Consider the following 21495-nt stretch of genomic DNA (forward strand, 5'->3'; position numbering starts at 1 on the left):
GCAAGGTAACGGCAATGAGCAAGGTAACTACATATGAGCAAGGTAACGCTAATGAGCAAGGTAACGACACATTTTTTCGTGCGTGCAGCCTGTTAAATCGAATTATAAGACGTTATCACGTCAAAAACTTGTTTATTTTGCTTATTTCTTCTACTAATTACTAGATTTAACATTACTTTAACGAAATCTGCTTGGTTTTTTCATTTCAGAGTATCCAGTTCAGAGATATAGTGGTCACCGCAAAACGTCGTTTTCGAGAGGAGCTCCCAGAAGATCAGCTGTAGCTCCCTTCCAAATAAATATTTTTACTAATACTAAGTCTTAAAATACAATTAAAAGATAACATAATATGTGTACAAATTTTTAGATCAATAAATTTAAAAGTTTTCTCATAAAAAAATCTGGAAAATTCGCTTTTTTTCGGCCTTCTAACTGTATATAACCCCTGAAGGCAGTGTTGATTCTTTTTTTTTAAACACTAGTTCAAACACACATTCCCACACTCGTCCAGTCAGTACTTTTTCAGACGACACTAAGGTATTCTTAGTTTTCTCGCACACAAACCGATTCGCGGCTCCTGCTGCGTCAACCCAACCATAGATGACTAGATGTGAAACCCTTTTTCTCGTGAGAGCGCTGAAAAATGTTAATTTTTTATAACATTTTCCAATATTGCCACACCGGTAGAAACCTGAATTGGGTATTTTTGAACCAAAGGTCTGGAATTTTTAGTTTCCACACCACCATTGAGGTTAGTATTTAGTGTGAGGTTGCCCAATAGCTTTATATCACTCGTAAACACCTACATATACTAAAAATAAGCACAATCCGTATGAAATATGTACATAAATAAGCAAAAAATTTAAAAATTTATATGTAAATGAAATTATTTAAAACTGATATACATAAATAATTTAATAATAATAAAGTTATGAACCCGAAAAACATAAGTTATAATTAAAAACATATCTTATTGCGATTTTTTAATATAACACAGAAAGTGGGTCACAAAAAAAAATATTCTCCAACAACGAACAAAATAACTTAAAGCAGTTTACCTTTAATTTTTGTAAAAAAATCTCTCACTCAAATTCAATTCCCTTACCTACGCTTTTCAACCATAAAATATTTACGTTTATACAAATTTACATAAACCAACACACAGTTTTCAATAAAATTACATTATGTACATAAGACTAATTAAAAGTAGAAGTCGAAAAGGATATAACGAGCTTTGGATTCTACAAACTCACTTCAATTCAAATTATTACATTTCAATTTAATTAATTTTAAGACAAATAATTATAAACATTTCAACACGTCATTTCTCCATTAAGCAAAAACGAACTGTTTTCGTCAGTTATTCTTGGCGCGTTTCTCCTGGCAGCCTACCATTTCACCTATCAGCTGTTCAAAATCCCATGTGTGAGTGCTGCCAAGTTTTGAAACGTCCTCATGGGCGCGCTCTCTCTCAAAATGAATAAGTTTCACATCTAGTTATCTATGAACCCAACGGCCGATTCTGTCAAATTCGCTGAGAGCCGAATAACTCTCTGGTATCGACCACACCATTAAATCTTTTCACCATAGGGTGATACCAGATTTGGCTTTCAGTTATGGTGAAAAACGAAATTCAGCAAGTAACTTCGGCTGGAACGTCATTGGGGACTCATGGTGAAAAGATTTATACAGGTGCGGCCAATATCAAACCGTCAAGCGGCTCTCAACGAATTTCACAGGATCAGCTAATGGGCTGTCGTAGCAAGGGTTATGAGTCGGTTTGTTTACGAAAAAACTAAGACTGTGTGAGTGATATACGAAAAACATTAACACAGCCTTCGCTTAAGTTATTTCCTTGCCGTCTGAACCTCGACTGATTAGACGAGTGAGTAAAGAAGTGATTAGACGAGTGAGTAAAGAAGTGATTAGACGAGTGAGTGAAGAAGTGTGAAAAATGTGAGCAGCGCGAGTGGTACTATTTTAATTTTATTCGTATGTGACCAGCACAGTCTCAGTTTTTTTCGTAGACAAACCGCTGTCAGGACCGAGTTTATGTCATCCAAACAGCTGATTTTTTCAAATTCGTTGAGAGCCGGTTAATGGTCTGATATTTGCCACACCTTCTGAATTTTTTCACCATGACAGGTACGTGTAATAAAAGAGAACGTTGACCAATTGATGTTGAGTAAATCAAGGTTGTTGTTGTTATTGTAACAGCATTAACAATCCCATACAAATACCGGAACTGCTGCTGAAGTGTCAGACCATGGCCGGATATAAATGGCTTCGTAGAACCAACTGTCGTGGGAACGAATAAATCAAGGTTCTCTAGTTTCGGTTCCAACGAAGCTGGCATTCCTATAACAGCCCGTTCTACCGCAAGTACTTGGGGGGTTTTTCGACTCAGGTCTCTAGTGAAGTAACCCTGTTTTGTGTGCTGAACTCCATCCTTCGTCTATCGCCTTTGTAGCAGCAATATGCAGCACGGTTACTAAAAACACTTCTGTTCAGGGTTGGGATCGGGCTTAATCCTGGATCTGACGTCTATTTCTGCTCCGTTTGCCAAATAAGGTCAACCCGAACTCAACTTCGATTAGTTGCAACCAGTGCAGCGAGTAGCGCCTCCTTAATACCTGCTCAGACTTTAAGACACATAGCGAGCAGACCACACGGTGTATGACCTCGACTACGGTCCGCGGCCTCTCACCTTCGCGCAATGAGACTCAACCTACTTTAAGCACCCCAACTGAAACCTCCACAGCTGCCCGGAGCACGCAAAATAACATTACCAAAAAACATCCCTACCCCATATTTTATCTCCAATCCAAGCAATAAATATTTTTCACTTTACTTTTTTACTTTTTTTGTCCATTCCTATGTTATTGGGGATTTTAAGAAATACAGGGTGTATACGGTATTCGAGGTCATGTATATCTGTATTCAGACTTGTTATCTCTTTTTAGTATTTATAAAAAATATCAATTTTGCTTTTTGAAAAACGAGTAAAAAAAGTTAGCACAAATCACAATGTTCTTTATTTATAAAAATTTTGAATATTACACCAGGTTTACTAAGTTTTGCAATCTTCCTTCTTGTACGTATCTTCTTCTTCTTCCGCACATCTTACTATTACTTTTTTATTGCCAACGTTCGATTCGTGTAGTGCTTTCCGGAAAGCCTGATCGACCTCCTGCCATTCAAACACCCTTGAAACCAGTCGACCAATAGGCGCCTTGCCACCCTCGATCAATTTCAAAGCAGTCGGAAACCTGAATTTGACATTTAATTAAATAAATAAGCAGCGGTTTCTGTATGGAGCATCGCACCAAGAACTCACATATTAATGGATCGAAAACTGGGGAGCAACTTTAGGTTTTTCATAAGCACGTCCATCGCATTGAAACACGCGCACTCCGTATCACACTCCGCCAAAACGCACACGCCACATGGCTTTAGCGCCATCACTGCCAAATTCATGGTCTTCTCCGAGATGGCGCAATTTATAACGGCATCGGGCCAGGCGTGCAGCACGCTAAACAAGCATTCCAATATCATGCGGTACTGCATGTCCGGTTCGTAGTACATACAGTCGAAGTGAAACGTTTGCTCAATTACCTGAAGAGAGTCTTTCAATGTGGACGCCACACAGATGTTGCCAGCACCAATGGCACGCGCACATAGTGCCGCCGATATGGCTGTGGGACTCGCGCCGATAATGAGAACATTTGTAGTGGGTAGCACTTGCGCCTTGAAGCACGCCTGACATCCAAGCGCCAATGTTTGTGTCAAAGTCGCTTCGATTATGTCGACGTCGGTTGGTATTTTGTGGCAGAGGTCAGCAGGGTGTACTTGGTATTTGCGAAGAAACCCATTGAAAATTAATTGGTTGCAGATGTTGTAGCATCCCTTCTTGCAGTAGTCACATATGCCACAAGCTAATCCCGATTCCACGACAACGGGGTCACCCGGACGTATTTTCTTAATTGAACAACCAACCTGTTGAAAGCGTCAACCGCGGGACAGAGAAGTGTCAATAAATATAGCGTAGTGTACTTATATAATAACGATCGAATACGCACTTCTGCTACCACACCAGTTGCGTCGTGGCCTAGCGTCATGCCGGGGTAGAACCTGCCCCCGGTTTCGTAGTAATGCAGATCTGAGCCAGAGAGCGCCACAGCCTCAGTGCGCACAAGAACATCTGCAGTGGATTTCTTCTATAAAGATATGTGCAGATATTTACAATAATGAAAATTTCGTCTTACCATATTCACTGAAATTCGGTATGGCTTCCAAGCATCTTTCAACTGTGCATGGCTCCAGTATCCTGATCACTTCATTTATTGTTCCGTTTGTTAGATTTGAATCACCTTCTTCTTGAGCATCACAATCGTCATTCTTATTTTCATTTTCACATTCTTCATTTGTTGTTGTCTGAGTGTCCGTTCCGTAATATCTTCGTTTTAGGGAAGAAAATGGGCCAACAACATGTAAGCATGTTCGTAGGCTTAGAGACGAGAGGTTCTCATTTTCTGCCTTATTATAATAATCAAATGTTCAGTTGGATTGTTTTATAAAAAAAAAACACACACACATTTTTCCTAGATTTGGTCACTTACCCTTGTGGAATTTAGAGCAGTCGGATTTTTTAGGATCCTTGCACGAACGCTCTTGGCACTCCCCGTTAGAGTCAGCATAACAGTCTGTTTTTGCTTTTTTCCGTTCTGGTTTGTCAATACGTTTCGATTTTGGCTTCGATTGAAGCTTCTGGCAGAATGCGGCGTTTTGGTTGTTCTTCTTCTTTCCCTTCGAATTTTTCTTTGAGCTGAACTGTCTCCAGAGAATTAAGCTATGAGAAACATTGTACGACGGAAGGACACTGAAAAAGCGCTTGGCAGGTAAAACGTCAAAAACTGGCTTGGGGTTAGCCAACGTGCTGTATTTCTTACAGCCTTGATCCGAACTTGAACTCGAACTAGAACCAGGTTTGGTTTTGCAGTTGGGAGCTGTTGATTTTTTGTCCTTGTGGCACTGGGATTTCGAATCTTTCTTTGACTCAACTTCAGACTTCGAAGAAGACTTTTTAGATTCACAAGAAGCTTCAGACGATTTTTTGTCATCACACAGTTTTTTGATAGGCTTGCATTTGCTATCCTTTTTTTTATCTTTTGAACAAGAGAACTTGGATTTATCGCTCTTACAGAAACCTTCGTACCGTTTACACTCTCCTGATTTTCCATCATTACTTTTTCCTGATTTGCATTTGCTATCTCCCTTTGAGTCGGAAGCAGATTTTTTAGGTGGCCCACATTTTGTGTCGGAAGCAGATTTTTTAGGTGACCCACATTTTGATTCGGAAGCAGATTTTTTAGGTGGCCCACATTTTGACTCGGAAGCAGATTTTTTAGGTTGGCCACATTTTAAGTCAGAATCTGATTTTTTAGGTGACCCGCATTTCGAATCGGAAGCAGATTTTTTAGGTTGGCCACATTTTAAGTCGGAATCTGATTTTTTAGGTGACCCGCATTTCGAATCGGAAGCAGATTTTTTGGGTTGGCCACATTTTAAGTCAGAATCTGATTTTTTAGGTGGTCCACATTTTGATTTCGAAGCAGATTTTTTAGGTCCACACTTTGAGCCAGAGTCTGATTTTTTCGGTGACCCACACTTTGAATCAGAATCTGATTTTTTAGGTGTTCCACATTTTGAGTTGGAAGCAGATTTTTTAGGTTGTCCACACTTCAAGTCAGAATCTGATTTTTTAGATGACCCACACTTTGAATCAGAATCTGATTTTTTAGGTGACCCACATTTTGAATCGGAAGCAGATTTTTTAGGTGATCCACACTTCGAGTCAGAATCTGATTTTTTCGGTGACCCACACTTTGAGTCGGAATCTGATTTTTTAGGTGTTCCACATTTTGAGTTGGAAGCAGATTTTTTAGGTTGACCACATTTTAAGTCGGAATCTGATTTTTTAGGCGACCCACACTTTGAATCGGAAGCAGTCTTTTTAGGTGGTCCACATTTACTTTCTTTCATAGAAACACTTTTAAATGGCTTACATTTACTTTTAGGCGAACCAGATGATGCCGATTTATCTTTCTTTGCCTCGTTTGATTTGCTTTTATTGTCTGACTTCTTTAGATCACCACAACTCTTAGCTTTTTTTGCTGACATTTCACATAGCGAAATCAACGGTTTTGATTTTTTCATATCGCAAAGGCTTTTCACCGGCTTACACTTATTTTTGGCCCCAGATGTTCCAGCCTCCTGTTTCTTCATATCGCAAAGGCTCTTCACCGGTTTACACTTATTTTCTTTTCCAGAAGCTCCGGGCTCCTGTTTCTTCATATCGCAAAGGTTTTTCACCGGCTTACACTTATTTTCTTTTTCAGAAGCTCCGGGCTCCTGTTTCTTCATATCGCAAAGGCTCTTCACCGGCTTACACTTATTTTCTTTTCCAGAAGCTCCGGGCTCCTGTTTCTTCATATCGCAAAGGCTCTTCACCGGCTTACACTTATTTTCTTTTCCAGACGTTCCGGGCTCCTGTTTTTTGATATCGCAAAGGCTCTTCGCCTGTTTACACTTATTTTCTGTACCAGAAGCTCCGGGCTCCTGTTTTTTCGGAATCGGACATTTTGCGCTATATAAAAGGGGCGTAGCGGAAGAGCATTTCTTTTTGTTCTTGTCAGGAGTTTCCTTCTTTACCTTTTCCTTTTCACAAGGGTCTTTACACGGATCATCTAAAATGCATTTTTTCTTCTTCGGTTTCGAACATGGAACTTCTTCAACTCGGCATGCATCTGTCTCGCTGTCACATCGGTTTCCTTTTTCTAAATTCCCACATATATCTTTGCCCTTAGGCTTGTCTTTCTTCTTTTTACCACCACAAGTGTCTTTTGCAGCTGCTTTTTTACAAGGGTCATCCTTGCAAGGATCTTTTTTCTGCTTCTTATCGTCCGTTTTTCTAGTTGGGCAATCTTTTTTCAATTCCTTTCCACATTCATCTACCAAAGGTTTCGTACAAGGGTTGTTTTTGGGGTCGCCACATTTATCCCTTTTTCTTGTCGCTTCCTTCTTTGGATTTTGTATTTCATCGTTCTTCTTATCAATATCTGCACGGCGCTTCGTTGCTTCAGCTAAAGCTAGGGCATACGCCTTACAACTCATTAGACCACGTGAATTGTAACCAATTATTTCCGAAGAGAGTAGCGAAATTTCTGAAGATATATTAGCTCTACCCGCCTTCTCTGATTTAACAGCTTCCTTTGAGTTCGACACCGTTTCGGGGCTGGGATGAGGCACGAATTTCGGGTATTCTGCATTGCCAGGGGAAATGCAACCTTTTGAACCCTCACGAACACAAACAATGTGTGGATTAGTAGGTGGAGTTTCTTTATTCTTCGGAGAGTTCGTGGAATATGCCATTCGACGAATGTCTGCTGGAAAGCCCTTCTGCAAAGCTGTGCTGCATATATTCGCTGCTATAGCAGTGACACAGTCATTAAATTCAGGCACTCTGATTTCTCCCAGATCGCTTGGGGTGTATTTGGATGGATCGATTTCTACAGTACCCTGAATCAAAGCATTGAAGTCTAGTGGAATTGTGTCTTTATTATCAGATTTTTCCAGATCCAAATTGGCCTTCATCGTCAGTGTGGGATCTTTCAATGACTTTGGTGTGGGCGGCTTAAACATGTTGATCTTCTCAAAAGCAGCCGTTCTAAAAATTGCATCGCGAATATTACTCATGTCCATTTCGAAGGCCAACTGCATGGATGATATTGCCATTTGTTGTAGTTTCTCTTCCAGATTTTCGGGCACATACACAACCAAATCCTGCTTGGAGCTATTCCAAGCCGCCACATCGAAGCAGTCGTGTGTTTCGATGCGATTCATTTCTTGCTCGGCAACAGCGCGTTCAAGATTTTCATAAAGCGAAACCCTGCTGCTTTTAAGACTCTCCTCGGAAGGTTGCAAAGTTTGCGAATTTGGCGTATTTGGAGCTTTTTCGTTGTGGATGAATAATGTCACGTCATCCTGCAATGTGTTTCCGTTGCTAGATGGAAGTGGCACGCCATCATGTGTTGACTCTGTTGTGTTTATTAGATTTTCTGTGAATGCCTCAATTTGTCTCGCATGTTCTCGAATAACCGACAGCGTTTTCATAGTCTTATTGTTGGCGTCATCATCCTCGTCGAACAAATTGAGTGGAATCAGCATGATTTTGGTCGAAGTAGTGGGGCTTTTCGCATGTATCAAAGCCACTGGCAGTATGTTGGCCAAGTTAGATCCACCGACGCTGCTTCCCTTGTTAGATGAGCCTACAACGCCACAAAAAGTCACAATTGGTGTATTCATAGCTGCTTGTCACATAAATTCCATCCAATACTTACCTGTGTTAGAAGCCTTTGAACGGATGGAAGCATTTTTTGTGATGCTATTATTGAGAGTAGAACGACGAGCAGGGATATAGTAGCAAAGAAATGAGGAATAGCGACGCGGTTTAAAGTTCGATTGTCGTCTAGGCAGCTAAGAAGGATTGGATATTAAGTAGGGTAGGTAAGGGGGATTGAAGAAAAGTGTGAATGTGAGGAAGGCGCAAAAAATGACAACTTACTCGCAAAGTCTGTAGGACTTTCCCAAATATTCGCATAATTATTATTAAAAATTTTGCTTGCACAAGAAATTTTGATAAAAACCAGAAGAGAAGACACAATTTTTTCGTGTTTTTTTTTTAATTTTCATTGAAAATTTTCTGAATTAAAACTCTGAAGTCGGTAGGTTACTAAAAAACAAAAACTATGATAAGGTGTTTTTATTAGAGGGTACCGTTCTACAGTGCGCAGTGGTAATTGGCATCAGGAAAATGGATGTAATTCCATTCCATATCAAGGGCCATTAGATCTTTGTAGCTGTGCACCAGGTGACCTTTGTTGGTACGCAGCAGTGAGTAAGCCAGTGTTATTGGCATCACGACGAAGGTGTTCTAAATGTTGTCAGCAATGCGAGGCAAACGCAAAAAACCAAACACAACACAAACAACACTGATTCCATATACATAAGTACATACATACATACATACATACACCTTCACGCACACATAGTTCCACTGCGTAATGCAATGAAATAAAATAAATAGTAGACGAACGCACGCTGCATATTAATGGTTAGATTTGTTGGTTGATGGATTTATTGGATATTTTGTGCCTGTTCATACTTTCAGTTAATTGGCGTTGCCCGCAACGGTCAGTGCGAGCCCAACTGTTGTGCGGTTGTGGTGTGTAAGCGTACTATATTCCAGGCAATAGAGTCTCTTGCGCGATTAAGAACATTGCATTACGTTTGACTTTGGCGTTGTTTTGGTTGTAAAACGTAAATTTAGCAGAATGTTTGAAGCGCATCGGCTTCTGTGGCCGACTCTGTGGACTGTTGTGTTTTCGACTGTAAGTGAATATTTGCACTCAGCAATAAGGAAGTTCGTCCATATAAGCGGAAACAACAAAAAAAAGGATAATGTGATAAGTGATCAAGTGCCGGCCGTAGCGCCAAGTGAGCTGGGCATGGTTACCATTAATGGTAACCGACCTGGAAGCCCAATGTGGACATAGAAACAAAATAAATAATTGGCGCGTACACTACTGTTAGGTGTTTGGCCGAGCTCCTCCGCCTATTTGTAGTGTACGTCTTGCTGTTGTTCCACAAGTGGAGGGACCTACAGTTTTGAGGTGTTACGAGTAGTCAGAGGCTCGAAAATATGATGATTTTCAATAATTTTTTTTTGCTAGTCATTTGCTTTATTTTACAAAAATAAAATAAAAGCATAGCATTAATACATCATGTTTCGACTTGATTTTGGCAAAATTTCAAAAAAAAAAAAAATAATTGTAAAAGTTATCGCTGTTTGTGTGGAGCCCGTTTCTCCAGAAGCTCTTTGCGGTGATCATCGCAAGTCCTTGGAGATTCATCTAAAATCAATCGGACAAGAGAAATTAGTTTTATTAATAGATAATTTTGTGCCTGATCAAAGCTTTTTTTTTAATTAACAATATGGCGGCCTCAGGAAATAAAGGGTGGTTAAGTTTCAAGGGCCGGTGTTGATTTTGAATAAAATACCAAATTTTTTGAAAAATTATTGTAATTTCTTTTTATTATGATAATATTGGTATGGCTCAATTATGTATGGAACAAAATATCGGCCATCCGATGGTCCAAATTTTCGATGACGCTGAGGCATAATTGGGGTTCTATGCCGTTAATGAGCCGAATTATCTCATCCTTTAGCTCTTGAATTGTTGCTGGCTTATCGACGTATACATTTTCTTTCAAATAACCCCAAAGAAAGAAGTCCAACGGTGTCAAATCACATGATCTTGGCGGCTAATTGACTTCGCCGCGACGTGAGATTATTCGACCATCAAATTTTTCGCGCAGAAGAGCCATTGTTTCGTTAGCTGTGTGAAAAGTGGCACCGTCCTGTTGAAACCGCATATCGTCCACATCCATATCTTCCAATTCGGCCATAAAAAATTCGTTATCAACTCACGATAGCGAACACTATTCACAGTAACTGCCTGACCGGCCTCATTTTGGAAAAAATACGGCCCAATGATGCCGCCGGCCCATAAACCGCACCAAACAGTCGCTCTTTGTGGGTCCATTGGTTTTTCGCCCAAATGTGGCAATTCTGCTTATTGACGAATCCACTGAGGTGAAAATGTGCCTCATCACTGAATATTATTTTCTTCGAAACGCGTTTCGATTTGAACGCCCGTTTTCATAATAAGCCTGAATAACTTCAAAGCGTTGCTCGATTGTGTATTTTTCCATGGTTCAAATTGAGTTAGTCTTAAATTGAAAAATGTCAAATGAAATGCGGAAAAAAAACCTTAACGTTTAGGTGTGGTTCACATTCAACATCAGCCCTTAAAATTTAACCACCCTTTATTTTTCAGATTTTCAAGAAAAAAGCCGATAATTAACTGTTTAAAAAAAACGAAATTTTTGAATATCAAAAATCCTCCGATCAGGTACGAGTTTTTTATGTTTTTCAAAAGCAGTATAAATTGTATTGAAATCTACCGAGCGCCCTCTCTTAATTGTTGAATAAATCGAAAAGTGCGCAACTAAGTTCCCGCTGTCTGTCAATAGGTGCTACCAGCGGTGTCTGCTAGTCGATTCTAACATAACCTAAACATCATAAACCAAGCTTAGACATGCGGTAAACAAACTGCTTCGACACATTAGTGATTTTGTTTTGGTATCATCTACTTTTGGTTTTGTGAAAATGTCTGATTTTGTGAATCGTCAATTGCGGGAAGTGTTGATTTTCCTCTTTCATTCGAAAAAAACGGGGGCTGAAGCGCATCGAGAGCTACAAAAAGTTTATGGAGATGCTGCTTAAAGTGAAACAACGTGCCCACATCGGTTCCGTCGCTTCAAAGACGGTGATTTTAATGTTGACGACCGTCCGCGTGAAGGAAGGCCAAAACCTTCGAAGATGCTGAATTGGGGGCATTGCCCAATGAGGATCCGTGTCAAACGCAAGAAGAGCTTGCTTTAGTATTAGGAGTTACCCGCCAATCCATTTTCAAGCGATTGCATGCTTTGGGAATAATACAGAAACAAGGGACTTGGGGTCCTTATGAGGTGAACGTCGGTTTTTCGCTGTGTCGCCTGTAAACAACTGCTCCAGCGGCAAAAAAGAAGGGTTTTCTTCATCGCATCGTGACGGGTGATGAAAAATGTATTCATTACAGCAATCCAAAGTAAAGAAAGTCACGTCGTCACCTTGGCCGAATATTCACGCTGCGTAAGTTATGGTATGTATTTGGTGGGACCAAGCTGGTGTTATTTATTAGGAACTGTTAAAACCAAGCGAAACCATCAATGAGGATCGGTACCGACTTCAATGCGATTGAGCCGGGCACTGCGCGAGAAGTGGCCGCAATACGCGGAGAGGCATGAAAAATTGATTCTACAGCATGACAACGCTCGGCCTCACATTGCCAAACCCGTTAAAACCTACCTGAAAACACTGAAATGGGAAATTCTACCCGCCCCGCCATAGTTTCCAGATATTGCGCTGTCCGATTATCACCTGTTCCGATCGATGGCACATGGTCTAGCTGTCCAGCAGTTCCATTCATATGAAGACATCAAAAAATGGCTTGATCCTTGGATGGCCTCAAAAGATGAACTGTTTTACGGCGACGGTATACGAGATCTACCAGAAAAAGTAATAGCCAGCGATGGGCAATACTTTCAATGATTCACTTGTAACCATTTTTTTCAGAATAAAGTTGTATTTTCATAAAAAAAAAAACAGCGAGAACTTAGTTGTGCATCTAATATTTGTCGGATTCACTTCAAATTTTCACCCAATATTTTTACGATATTATACTTTAAGAAAATGCAAAAAAAAAATTCAATTTTTTGAAAATTCTGACTACCCCTAACCCCTTAAGCCGACTCCAAACGACAAATAGTTTCAATGAAAAGCCATTGCCTGCCACGGGGCGACCGCTATTGGAAAACAATTTTTCTTCATTTTGGTGGTTCATGGAGACTCGATTCTACGCACACCCGAAAGGTAGTCATGTATCAACTTATTCGGTTACGGCGATCGCCACTGTGAACATGAAACATTATAATATGGAAAAAGCTTCTTGTAATAGAGGTCGCCCTTTGGAGCCGCCAACCTCCGATTGGATTTCTGCCTTGAAAATGGTTGTCATGCAAACTATGTGGCATTGGGGGCGGACAGACAACTGTGGGCCGGTACATTTGTGGGACAAAAACAAGACTTACAGTCAAAAAAACAGGAACCACGATTATTCAAGAAGCATAAAAAATATATATTTAAATTTTTTGCAAACTTGACTCACGAGTTGCTTTAAATCATGGACTGGCCTTCCGGCAAGATGCGTTTTCATAGTTCCCCACACATTTTCAATGGGGTTGGCGTCTGGGAACTGGGAAGTCCAATGTGTTTTTCTGAGAGCAGTGGTTTTGATGATGTGGGACGGTAGGATATGTTGGCCTCCTTCAGTAGACGGTGTTGATACTCACATCTATTCCCTTTTTAGCAAGAATTGTGCGTGCTTGGCGTAGTCGCAAAGAAGGGTATCGCTTAAAGAGTTGGAAGATCACTTTATCTTGCTTTTTTGTCGTCACTCGTTTCAAGCCGTGCTCGGAAAAGTCATCAAGATTTTTGTATACCTTATACCGCTGATTCTACAACACAACACATTTTTTTGATTTTTTAATTACTTTTGCAAAGCGGCGTAAGATAATTTCGGCCCTTTCGAATGCGTGCATAAAAATATCGCCTCAAACTGCTCACTCATTTTTGTTTGGTTGCGTTTACGGGAAAGTTTCGAACAACACTAACCTGAGTTAGCAGAGGCGTCGTAGCCCTTGAGTGGAACTATTCCGCAGCAAAAAGAAGAACGAAATATATCTTGAAGTTACAAGAAAAAAACCAGTTCTTTTCTTCTGACACAGACTGTAGGTATATCACAAATTGGAGGAGATGCTTGGTCCAATACCTAATTAAGGATGCACGCATTAATCATAAATCTACATACATACATATACATACATTACATAGGGTTCATTTTCTGTGCGAACGTCTGTTAAAAAAATTTTGGCAACCAGCTTTACCGTTTTTGATTTACTAACAACCTTCACTAGGTTAGGTTAGGTTGGTATGGTTGCCCAAGGAATGAGCACACTTGGACGAGGAAAAAACGGATTCCTCCTTTGTGGTACCGATATGAAGGAGGTGAGGTGAGAGAGGAAGACCGGTGGGATGCTGGGAGAGGTGGTGCTGGGATGGTTAGGACGGTGGGTTAGAGTGTGTGGATTACGAACGATGACTGTGCTGCGTTTGCGTTTGTGCTACTGATGAAATTCATCAGATTTTTAATGTCAACGCCTGCTATACCAGCAGGCGCAGCAAAGAAGTAAGGGCCAAGATGCTTGGATCTTAGCCCCGCCAGAGCAGGGCAGCTAAGGAGTAGGTGCTGAGATGATTCCACCTCATCCTCCATATATCCATCGCAAAAGGGACTTGAGGTAATTCCAACGCTCACAGCATGCATTCCTCGCGCATAGTGACCTGTGAGAAAACCCATGAGATTCGAGAGTTGATATTTTGTCAATCTCAGAAGCTCGCCCGAGCGCCTCCGGTCCACACATGGTCAGAAGGATTTCGCGACCTTACAAGTTTGTGTACTTGTCCAACGCTCGCTGAGTTGGCGCGATGCCCATCTTTCCAGGAGCAGACCGCAGGTAGTCAGGGGGATCCCAATTCTCTCCTTTCGCGGGGAGATCACCTCACATGTCTCTTGTCTGGCCAGCTCATCCGCCTCGCAGTTTCCCGCAATATCGTTGTAACCAGGTACCCAGATGAGGCCAATGTCAAAGAATTCGGACGCAGTCGAAAGTGAGGCCCCGAGGACCCTTATTGCCGCTTGGCTGTCGGAGTAAATATTTATTTTCCTGACTGTTAGTACGCATGTGAGCAGCCAATCAGCTGCCTCCTTGATAGCGGCTACCTCTGCCTGGAACACACTACAGTGGTCCGGTAACCTGAACTTGAACCTTCACTAAGTAAAACGAAAGCAGACGTTTTCTTCTAATGAGATACTGTTAGTAGAGAGCTCCGTTATTTTTTTTTTAATTTTTTTTTTTTTTGACTATAAAACCTTCCCAAAAGCACAAAGTGTTCACAAAGTGAGAATATAATCCTCAATAAATCTTTTGAAATTGCGAGTGCTCCATAACGCAGTTAATACAGTGGGCTTAAAATGGCTCGCTACTAATGATAACTGCCTTGCGCTTACGTGTCTATACCGAATAGTACAAATTCACGCGTAAAATACTTTGAGGCCTTGAATACAAATGCGCTGTAGTGCCAACGGCTCAAGCAATCATATTTTGTATGCCCATATGTGTGTATGTAGTTGCGTTTGTGTGTATGCACATTAGCATGCAAATGTCAAATATTGCTATGAACGCCATTTAGTTATTTGTGTATAATAGACCAGCGAGCTAGGGACCATTTTTGTACGTCTATTCAATCAATTGCCACCCCGTGCCTAGCATTTCACGCATGCGTTGCATTTAAAAGTTTGCATTAACACGAGCCAATAATGAAGTTTTTCTTGCCATTTTTCACGACTACTAAATGCTGCACTTTTCGACTTTTAGGTGATACTTTCGGAGGTTGGTGCGTTGCCGGCGTCTACATCTGCGCCTCACACCACACACATCGTCAGCTATGTGAGCCAAGGAAGAGCCAATGCCCGGTGGGGCGAAATAAGCGAATTCGATTACGAGAGCGTGCAAAGTGGCGCTAGTGGACGCAGCGCAGCTCTACTCTCCACTGAGGCGCCCACTCCGCTGTCACAGTTATATGGTGCATTTGTAGAACAATTAGATATGAGTCTGGACAATAGTGTGCCTAGTCCAAACATCACTTCAATGGTTGGCACGTCGCCACCAGCATCGGTCAATCGAACTGATGACCTGTTAGTCAAACATCAAAATACTTTGGAGGACGCTGATGACGTCTTTGGTCGCAATGAACAGCACGAGTCTGCCACAACCGTGAAGAATAATAGCCACCTACAAGGACCGGGGGGCTTGATGTGGCATCGTATGAAGCAGAGCATACCGGTGCTGGAGCCTGTGCGCCACCTTCTAAATACGGTGCGCGATCAACACAATCAGACTGTGCATGCGGCAAGGCAGCATCATCAGTTGCTAGCCGCAATGAAAGGCGGCTTAGGCGAGCATATGTCCGGCAACGAGTCGTCGGCCATTGAGACAGAGGAGGATCGCGAGACGGCTAACGAGAGTACCGAGTTCAAGTTGCTTGACTTTGCAGGCAGCTTTGTTAGCATGCTGTGGAGTTTCATTGGAAATCTGCAGCGCATCTTTGCGGCTAGTAGTGGCAATGCTTTTGCATCTTCATCGGGCGGCCAGTAGGTCGGTAGGTTGGTATGTGTATATATATTATATATGCACATGTATGCAGCCATAAATATGGGTACTAGTGTTAGTATTGGAGTTGATTTAACTGTGATTAACCAGCAAATATGTATGTGTGTGTACTAGTATGTGAGCTTAATGAAATTGAAAATGTATTTTAATTTATTCAATATTGAAATAAATGCTTACACAATTAATAAATTTTTCGTTACAATGCAGATCAAGCGAATAAAACTCAAAATATTGAAAATGTTTGCTTACGTTTTTCAGTTCGTGTCATCAGTCTTTCGTTTGAATGTGTTTGCTTGTGGCAATGCCCAGTAAAATATGCAACGATTTGTTACATGCGCACGCGTGGTGTATAGGTATGCGAGCGGTGCGTCCCTTCAAGAAATTGACGAGCAATTCCAGAACTCGATTTCTCATTAATTACTCTCTTCTCAGAGGCCTTATAGTCCGGAACCGAGGGGTCGATTTTGGACTGCGTTTTTATACCGTTAAATTCTTGACTATACTTGTGATTTAGTTTTCATGAATAAGGAAAGTGAACGTCAGCTGGCGCACCCGCGGTGGGTGTGATTGTGGGAGGGTACGAAACGTGTCGAAACAAAATTTCTACAAACTCATTTTATACCGGCTGAAATTTTTTTCATGTTATGTTGACATTTAGTGGAATCAAAAAAAATTAGTCAGCTGCGCGGTAGAGGGGACCGCTACTGGACCAGCTGACGGTTGGTTTCGTCATCCATTGGATGGCATCTGCCTTCAGTATTAAAATCAGTCGGCATGAAATGATGAGGTCAAAATGACCCCTTGCTCCCGGACTATTAGGCCTCTGCCAAAAGGCGAGTTACGCTTAAATCATGAGTAAGACCCGAATAACAGCTTTCTTATACATCTCTGGCGCTTTAAGGACTACCCCAAACAAAGCGCTGGAAGTGCTAATCAATTTACTTGCACTAAATTTGGTAGGAAAACACGTGGCTGCCGCCTCGGCGCTCAGACTCAAAAGTGTGGCGCTATGTAAAGACCGGTGGTTTGGCCACGCTTCTATTTTGCACTCTCTGAATAGTCACAAACAAGAAATAGACTACTCTATTCCTAGACTCACCTTCGAAGGCTCTTCAAGACGAGTATACCGTCAAGAAGGGAGTGGCAGACACCAAGGCCATGAAGAAGGGGGGAATTAAATTTTTATACAGATGGTTCCAAGCTAGACGATAAGGTAGACTAAGGAGTATTTTTGAAGGAATTAGGACTGCAACTATTCGTTCGACTACCAGACTACTGCAGCGTCTATCAGGCAGAGATTCTAGTTATAAAAGAAGTGGCTACATACCTAAATACGCACGCCGTAACAAAAATGACTATAAATATATTCTCCGATAGCCAGACGGCCTTTAAATCAATGAATGCAGCTATACTCAGATCGAAGGTTGTACAGGAATGCTGCTCTAGGCAGGCAGCTCTAAATGATATTAGTGTCGTATTCAAGGTCAGCCTTATTTGGGTTCCGGAGTACAGAGATATTGAGAGAAATTGCAAAGCCGATGAGCTAGCCAGAAAAGGTACTCCACAGTGATAAAAGTACGTTTGGAATACCTTTGGCCACGAGTATGCTAATAATTAAAAATAATAAAATTATCCAAGACGCCAATAGGTCATGGAGAGATGAAGATATATGTGTAACAGCTAGGCCGCTATGGTCGCAAATAAACAAGAAAAGGACAAAGGAATTGCTTAGTCTCGCAAGAGATGATATCTCAAAGGTAGTGGCTTGTTTAACCGGTCATTGGCTATTTGGCAGGCATTCCTCGAGACTAGGAGTTTTCTCCCTTGAATATTGTATAAGTTGCAGAGATGAGGAAGAAGCAGTTGAGCACTTCCTTTGCAATTGTCCAACCCTATCTAAAATCAGAGCAGGTTGTCTAGGTAAATACTTTTTCAATTCTCTTACAGAGCTGTCTGGCGTGGGGTTGGGACCAATTATAGTTTCATAAGAGCCACAAAATGGTTCCACGAACAAAAGTAAGTGGGGTTTCCGTGCAGTACAGTGGTAGCACAACGGGCCTGTAAGTTCTAAGTGAGTTGGAAGTGCAGACCTACTATCACCATAACCTAACCTTACCTAGAGGCTTTAAGAGATTTCGAAAAACGAGTTATGTCTAACATGAATTACTTTAGAACAATAGAAGAGTCTGTACTTTTTTTCATGATTGCTCGAGATTTGGTTATTTCTTATTTCAGTTCAACACATATCTATCTATTTCGTTTCATCTGGCAATGACAACTGCCGATGCCATGCAACTATGTGCTTGCGTACCACTTTTTCTGAGCCGTTTAAAGTTTTTCGGCAATGGAAAGGTTTTTCAATCGATGTATTTAGTTGCAACGAATCCTTTTATTTTTTCTGTGTATTATTACAAAATTAAAATTCTTTGGAATCTTTGAAATATCTTATATCAAGATATCGATAAATCGCTTCCCAAAATATTAATTTGGGGGAAGGCAAATCTATTTTCCTCGGTTCCTGGTTACAGTGATCGATATCTCTTAAAGTATCGGTCAGACAATTTAAAGTTTAGGCTCATTGTCAAGGTGGCTTTTCGCACTAAAACAATTATTTTGCTGTTTTTGTTTATTCTCTTCTGTTGTGAGTTACAGGGTGTTAACAATGGAAGCAACAAAAAGAATATTTGGTACTTTTACAGGTTTTGTTTTTGATAAAGGCGCAAAAGCAAGCCAGGCCACTGAAATTGTGAATGGTGTTTATGGCGCCGATACTTTAACAGCTAATTACGTGCACAGGCACAGGCATTACAGGCAGGTGCGTCATCGAAAATGTTCATAAAATCACAGAAATAATCAAAGTTGATCGACATGTTAGTAGTCGTAGCATCGCCCAGGAGCTAAAGATCGACCATAAAACAGTTTTGAACCATTTGCGCAAAATGACAATAAAAATACTGAATGTTTTTGGATAAGTTTTGAATAAAAAGCATATATGTATGTATATAAGTATATATGTATGTATTAACTAATAATAATTAGGAAAGGTTTAGGCTTTATAAGAAGTAAATATTATAAGTTAAAATAATGTAAGTTCTATTAAACTCAAAATATAACCGGAATTCAAATTTAAAAAAAACCGAGAGCTACTGGTATGCGTGTCGATGTTGGTCTGCACAAATTGGATAGAATGGCAGATAATTTCTATGAGAAGTTATGGAAAATCATATCAGAACAGAGGTTTATAGACCGACAGGCAGGCTTCTGTTGTTAGCAAACTAATAGCAATTTGTAAAAACTCCAGCTACTAAAGGGTGGTTAAGTTTTCAGGGCCGGTGTTGATTTTGAACAAAATACAATTTTTTAGAAAATTATTGTCATTTCTCTTTATTATGATAATATTGGTATGGCTCAATTACGTATGGAACAAAATATCGGCCAAATGGCCGCCGCGGTCTCGACGGCACACCTCCAAAGACCACTAAATGCAAATAGTTCCTTATCTAAAGGGTGGTTAAGTTTCAAGGGTCGGGATTGATTTTGAATAAAATACACTTTTTGACGTGATAACGTCTTATAATTCGATTTAACAGGCTGCACGCACGAAAAAATATGTCGTTACCTTGCTCATTGCCGTTACCTTGCTCATTTGTCGTTACCTTGCTCATTGCCGTTACCCTGAATGAACTGCAAGCGAAAGCGCGGAACGAACGACAAAGCAAACAAAGCAAACGAACGCTACTTAAGTGAGCGTATATGTGTATGTATATGCGCATATGTACATATATAAATTCACGTATTTGTATTTGCACATGCCTTCTTATTGATTATTATTAATTTGATTTACTTGAAGAATTTAAAATAAAACCAAGTTTTTTAATAATACCTGTTGTTTTAATGTTATTATTATTTTTTGACGTGATAACGTCTTATAATTCTATGTAGCCGGCTGCACGCACCAAAAAATGCGTCGTTATCTTGCTCATGCGTCGTTACCTTGCTTGAACAGCATGTTATGTTATGTTATGTTATGTTATGTTATGTTATGTTATGTTATGTTATGTTATGTTATGTTATGTTATGTTATGTTATGTTATGTTATGTTATGTTATGTTATGTTATGTTATGTTATGTTATGTTATGTTATGTTATGTTATGTTATGTTATGTTATGTTATGTTATGTTATGTTATGTTATGTTATGTTATGTTATGTTATGTTATGTTATGTTATGTTATGTTATGTTATGTTATGTTATGTTATGTTATGTTATGTTATGTTATGTTATGTTATATTATGTTATGTTAAAGTATATTATGTTATGTTAATGTTAACTCATTCTCTATATACATACAAAATATCTATCAAACAAATAAAATTAAAATTTTCTTTTGAAAAATGCAACCATTCAATCAGTATTTTCTTATGACGTTATCACGTTAAACTATCGTCAGTAAACCGACTTTACAGACAACCTCTTTTTAAGAAATTATTGTCATTTCTTTTTATTATGATAATATTGGTATGACTCAATTACGTATAAAATAAAATATTGGTCCGATGGTCCAAATTTTCGATGAGGTTCTATGCCGTTAATGTGCCGAATTATCTCATCCTTTAGCTCTTGAATTGTTGCTGGCTTATCGACGTACACCTTTTTTTCAAACAACCCCAAAGAAAGAAGTCCAACGGTGTCGTTGACGTTTAGGTGTGGTTCACATTCAACATCGACCCTTGAAATTTAATCACGCTTTATAAGACCAAATATGTATATACTTGAAACGATCTCAATTCCAGGGCTGTAGCAAAGGCTGAAACCCATATTAACGATATGAAATGAAAGATCAAACTTAATGAAACTGCCAGTGCTGACTACAATCAACTTGCCAGAAAATAGTGGATTAGTGCCGTTGGTAATAGTATCTTCCCGAAAAGACTAATAGGCTAAGCCTCGCTACAGTAATAAACAAATTAATGTTTATAAGGATGCGTCCAAGCTGGTTAGAAAACTTAGTAGAGGACGCTTAATATGCTGTCAACTTTTACCCTCTTTGAGTATTCTGCTCATCATTGGTACCAGCAAAGTTTGTGACCAGCACTTTCGGCTGGAAATAAAAGGCATTTTGATAAAGACAATTCAAAACATGCACTTATTCAAGTTTATATACCATCATATCTATTTTGATAATAAATAAATAATATTTCCGTCTTCTGCTCTATCAAAATGTTACGAGTTGCCACAACAAAAGTCGCTGTGTCTGAACACAGTCTAATGAGACTGACTTAATATCAGAAAAGAGAGTTGGCAGCATTGAATTTAGTGAGTTATACAAGTTTTGTTGTTGCTTTCGTAAAGCGAGCAGAGCTCAAAACAAAGCGAACAGAGAAGTGGCGAATCGAATACACCCAACTCTTTTTTTAGCACTTAAAATATACAACCAACTTCAGAAATGTGAACCATCAACAAGGCTTAAGGCAACGAAGA

General features: G+C 40.0%; 2 protein-coding genes across 4 annotated transcripts; one reads left to right on the plus strand and one right to left on the minus strand.

The window, feature by feature from the left end:
* Positions 1 to 3007: 3007 nt before the first annotated feature.
* Positions 3008 to 8765, minus strand: LOC129246293 (ankyrin-2). Of its 3 annotated transcripts, XM_054884992.1 has the most exons (7): positions 8624 to 8764; positions 8400 to 8535; positions 4620 to 8327; positions 4266 to 4532; positions 4080 to 4201; positions 3338 to 3996; positions 3008 to 3269 (listed from the first exon to the last, which is right to left on the minus strand). In XM_054884992.1, exons 1-7 carry the CDS (start codon positions 8657 to 8659, stop codon positions 3071 to 3073), a joined length of 5127 nt encoding a protein of 1708 aa, XP_054740967.1. In that variant the 5' UTR covers positions 8660 to 8764; the 3' UTR covers positions 3008 to 3070. The 3 variants fall into 3 exon arrangements, with proteins under 3 accessions (XP_054740967.1, XP_054740984.1, XP_054740976.1); XM_054885009.1 differs by lacking the exons at positions 3008 to 3269; positions 3338 to 3996 and having other exon boundaries at positions 4087 to 4214; positions 8624 to 8765; XM_054885001.1 differs by lacking the exons at positions 3008 to 3269; positions 3338 to 3996 and having other exon boundaries at positions 4087 to 4217; positions 8624 to 8765.
* Positions 8766 to 9250: 485 nt separating this feature from the next.
* Positions 9251 to 16256, plus strand: LOC129248305 (uncharacterized). Its single transcript, XM_054887804.1, has 2 exons — positions 9251 to 9449; positions 15220 to 16256. The coding sequence occupies exons 1-2, from the start codon at positions 9393 to 9395 to the stop codon at positions 15997 to 15999; spliced, it is 837 nt and encodes a 278-aa protein (XP_054743779.1). The 5' UTR covers positions 9251 to 9392; the 3' UTR covers positions 16000 to 16256.
* Positions 16257 to 21495: the final 5239 nt, after the last annotated feature.

This window comes from Anastrepha obliqua, chromosome 1 (genome assembly GCF_027943255.1).
Source record: "Anastrepha obliqua isolate idAnaObli1 chromosome 1, idAnaObli1_1.0, whole genome shotgun sequence".
Classification (NCBI taxonomy): domain Eukaryota; kingdom Metazoa; phylum Arthropoda; class Insecta; order Diptera; family Tephritidae; genus Anastrepha; species Anastrepha obliqua.

Coding starts and splice junctions, on each gene's coding strand:
- LOC129246293 (XM_054884992.1), bottom strand. CDS start 8,659: ATGCGAATATTTGGGAAAGTCCTACAGACTTTGCGA. Junction 8,328..8,399: donor TTCAAAGGCTTCTAACACAG/GTAAGTATTGGA, acceptor GTGGCGTTGTAG/GCTCATCTAACAAGGGAAGC. Junction 4,202..4,265: donor ACCGAATTTCAGTGAATATG/GTAAGACGAAAT, acceptor AATCCACTGCAG/ATGTTCTTGTGCGCACTGAG.
- LOC129248305 (XM_054887804.1), top strand. CDS start 9,393: ATGTTTGAAGCGCATCGGCTTCTGTGGCCGACTCTGTGGACTGTTGTG. Junction 9,450..15,219: donor GGACTGTTGTGTTTTCGACT/GTAAGTGAATAT, acceptor TTCGACTTTTAG/GTGATACTTTCGGAGGTTGG.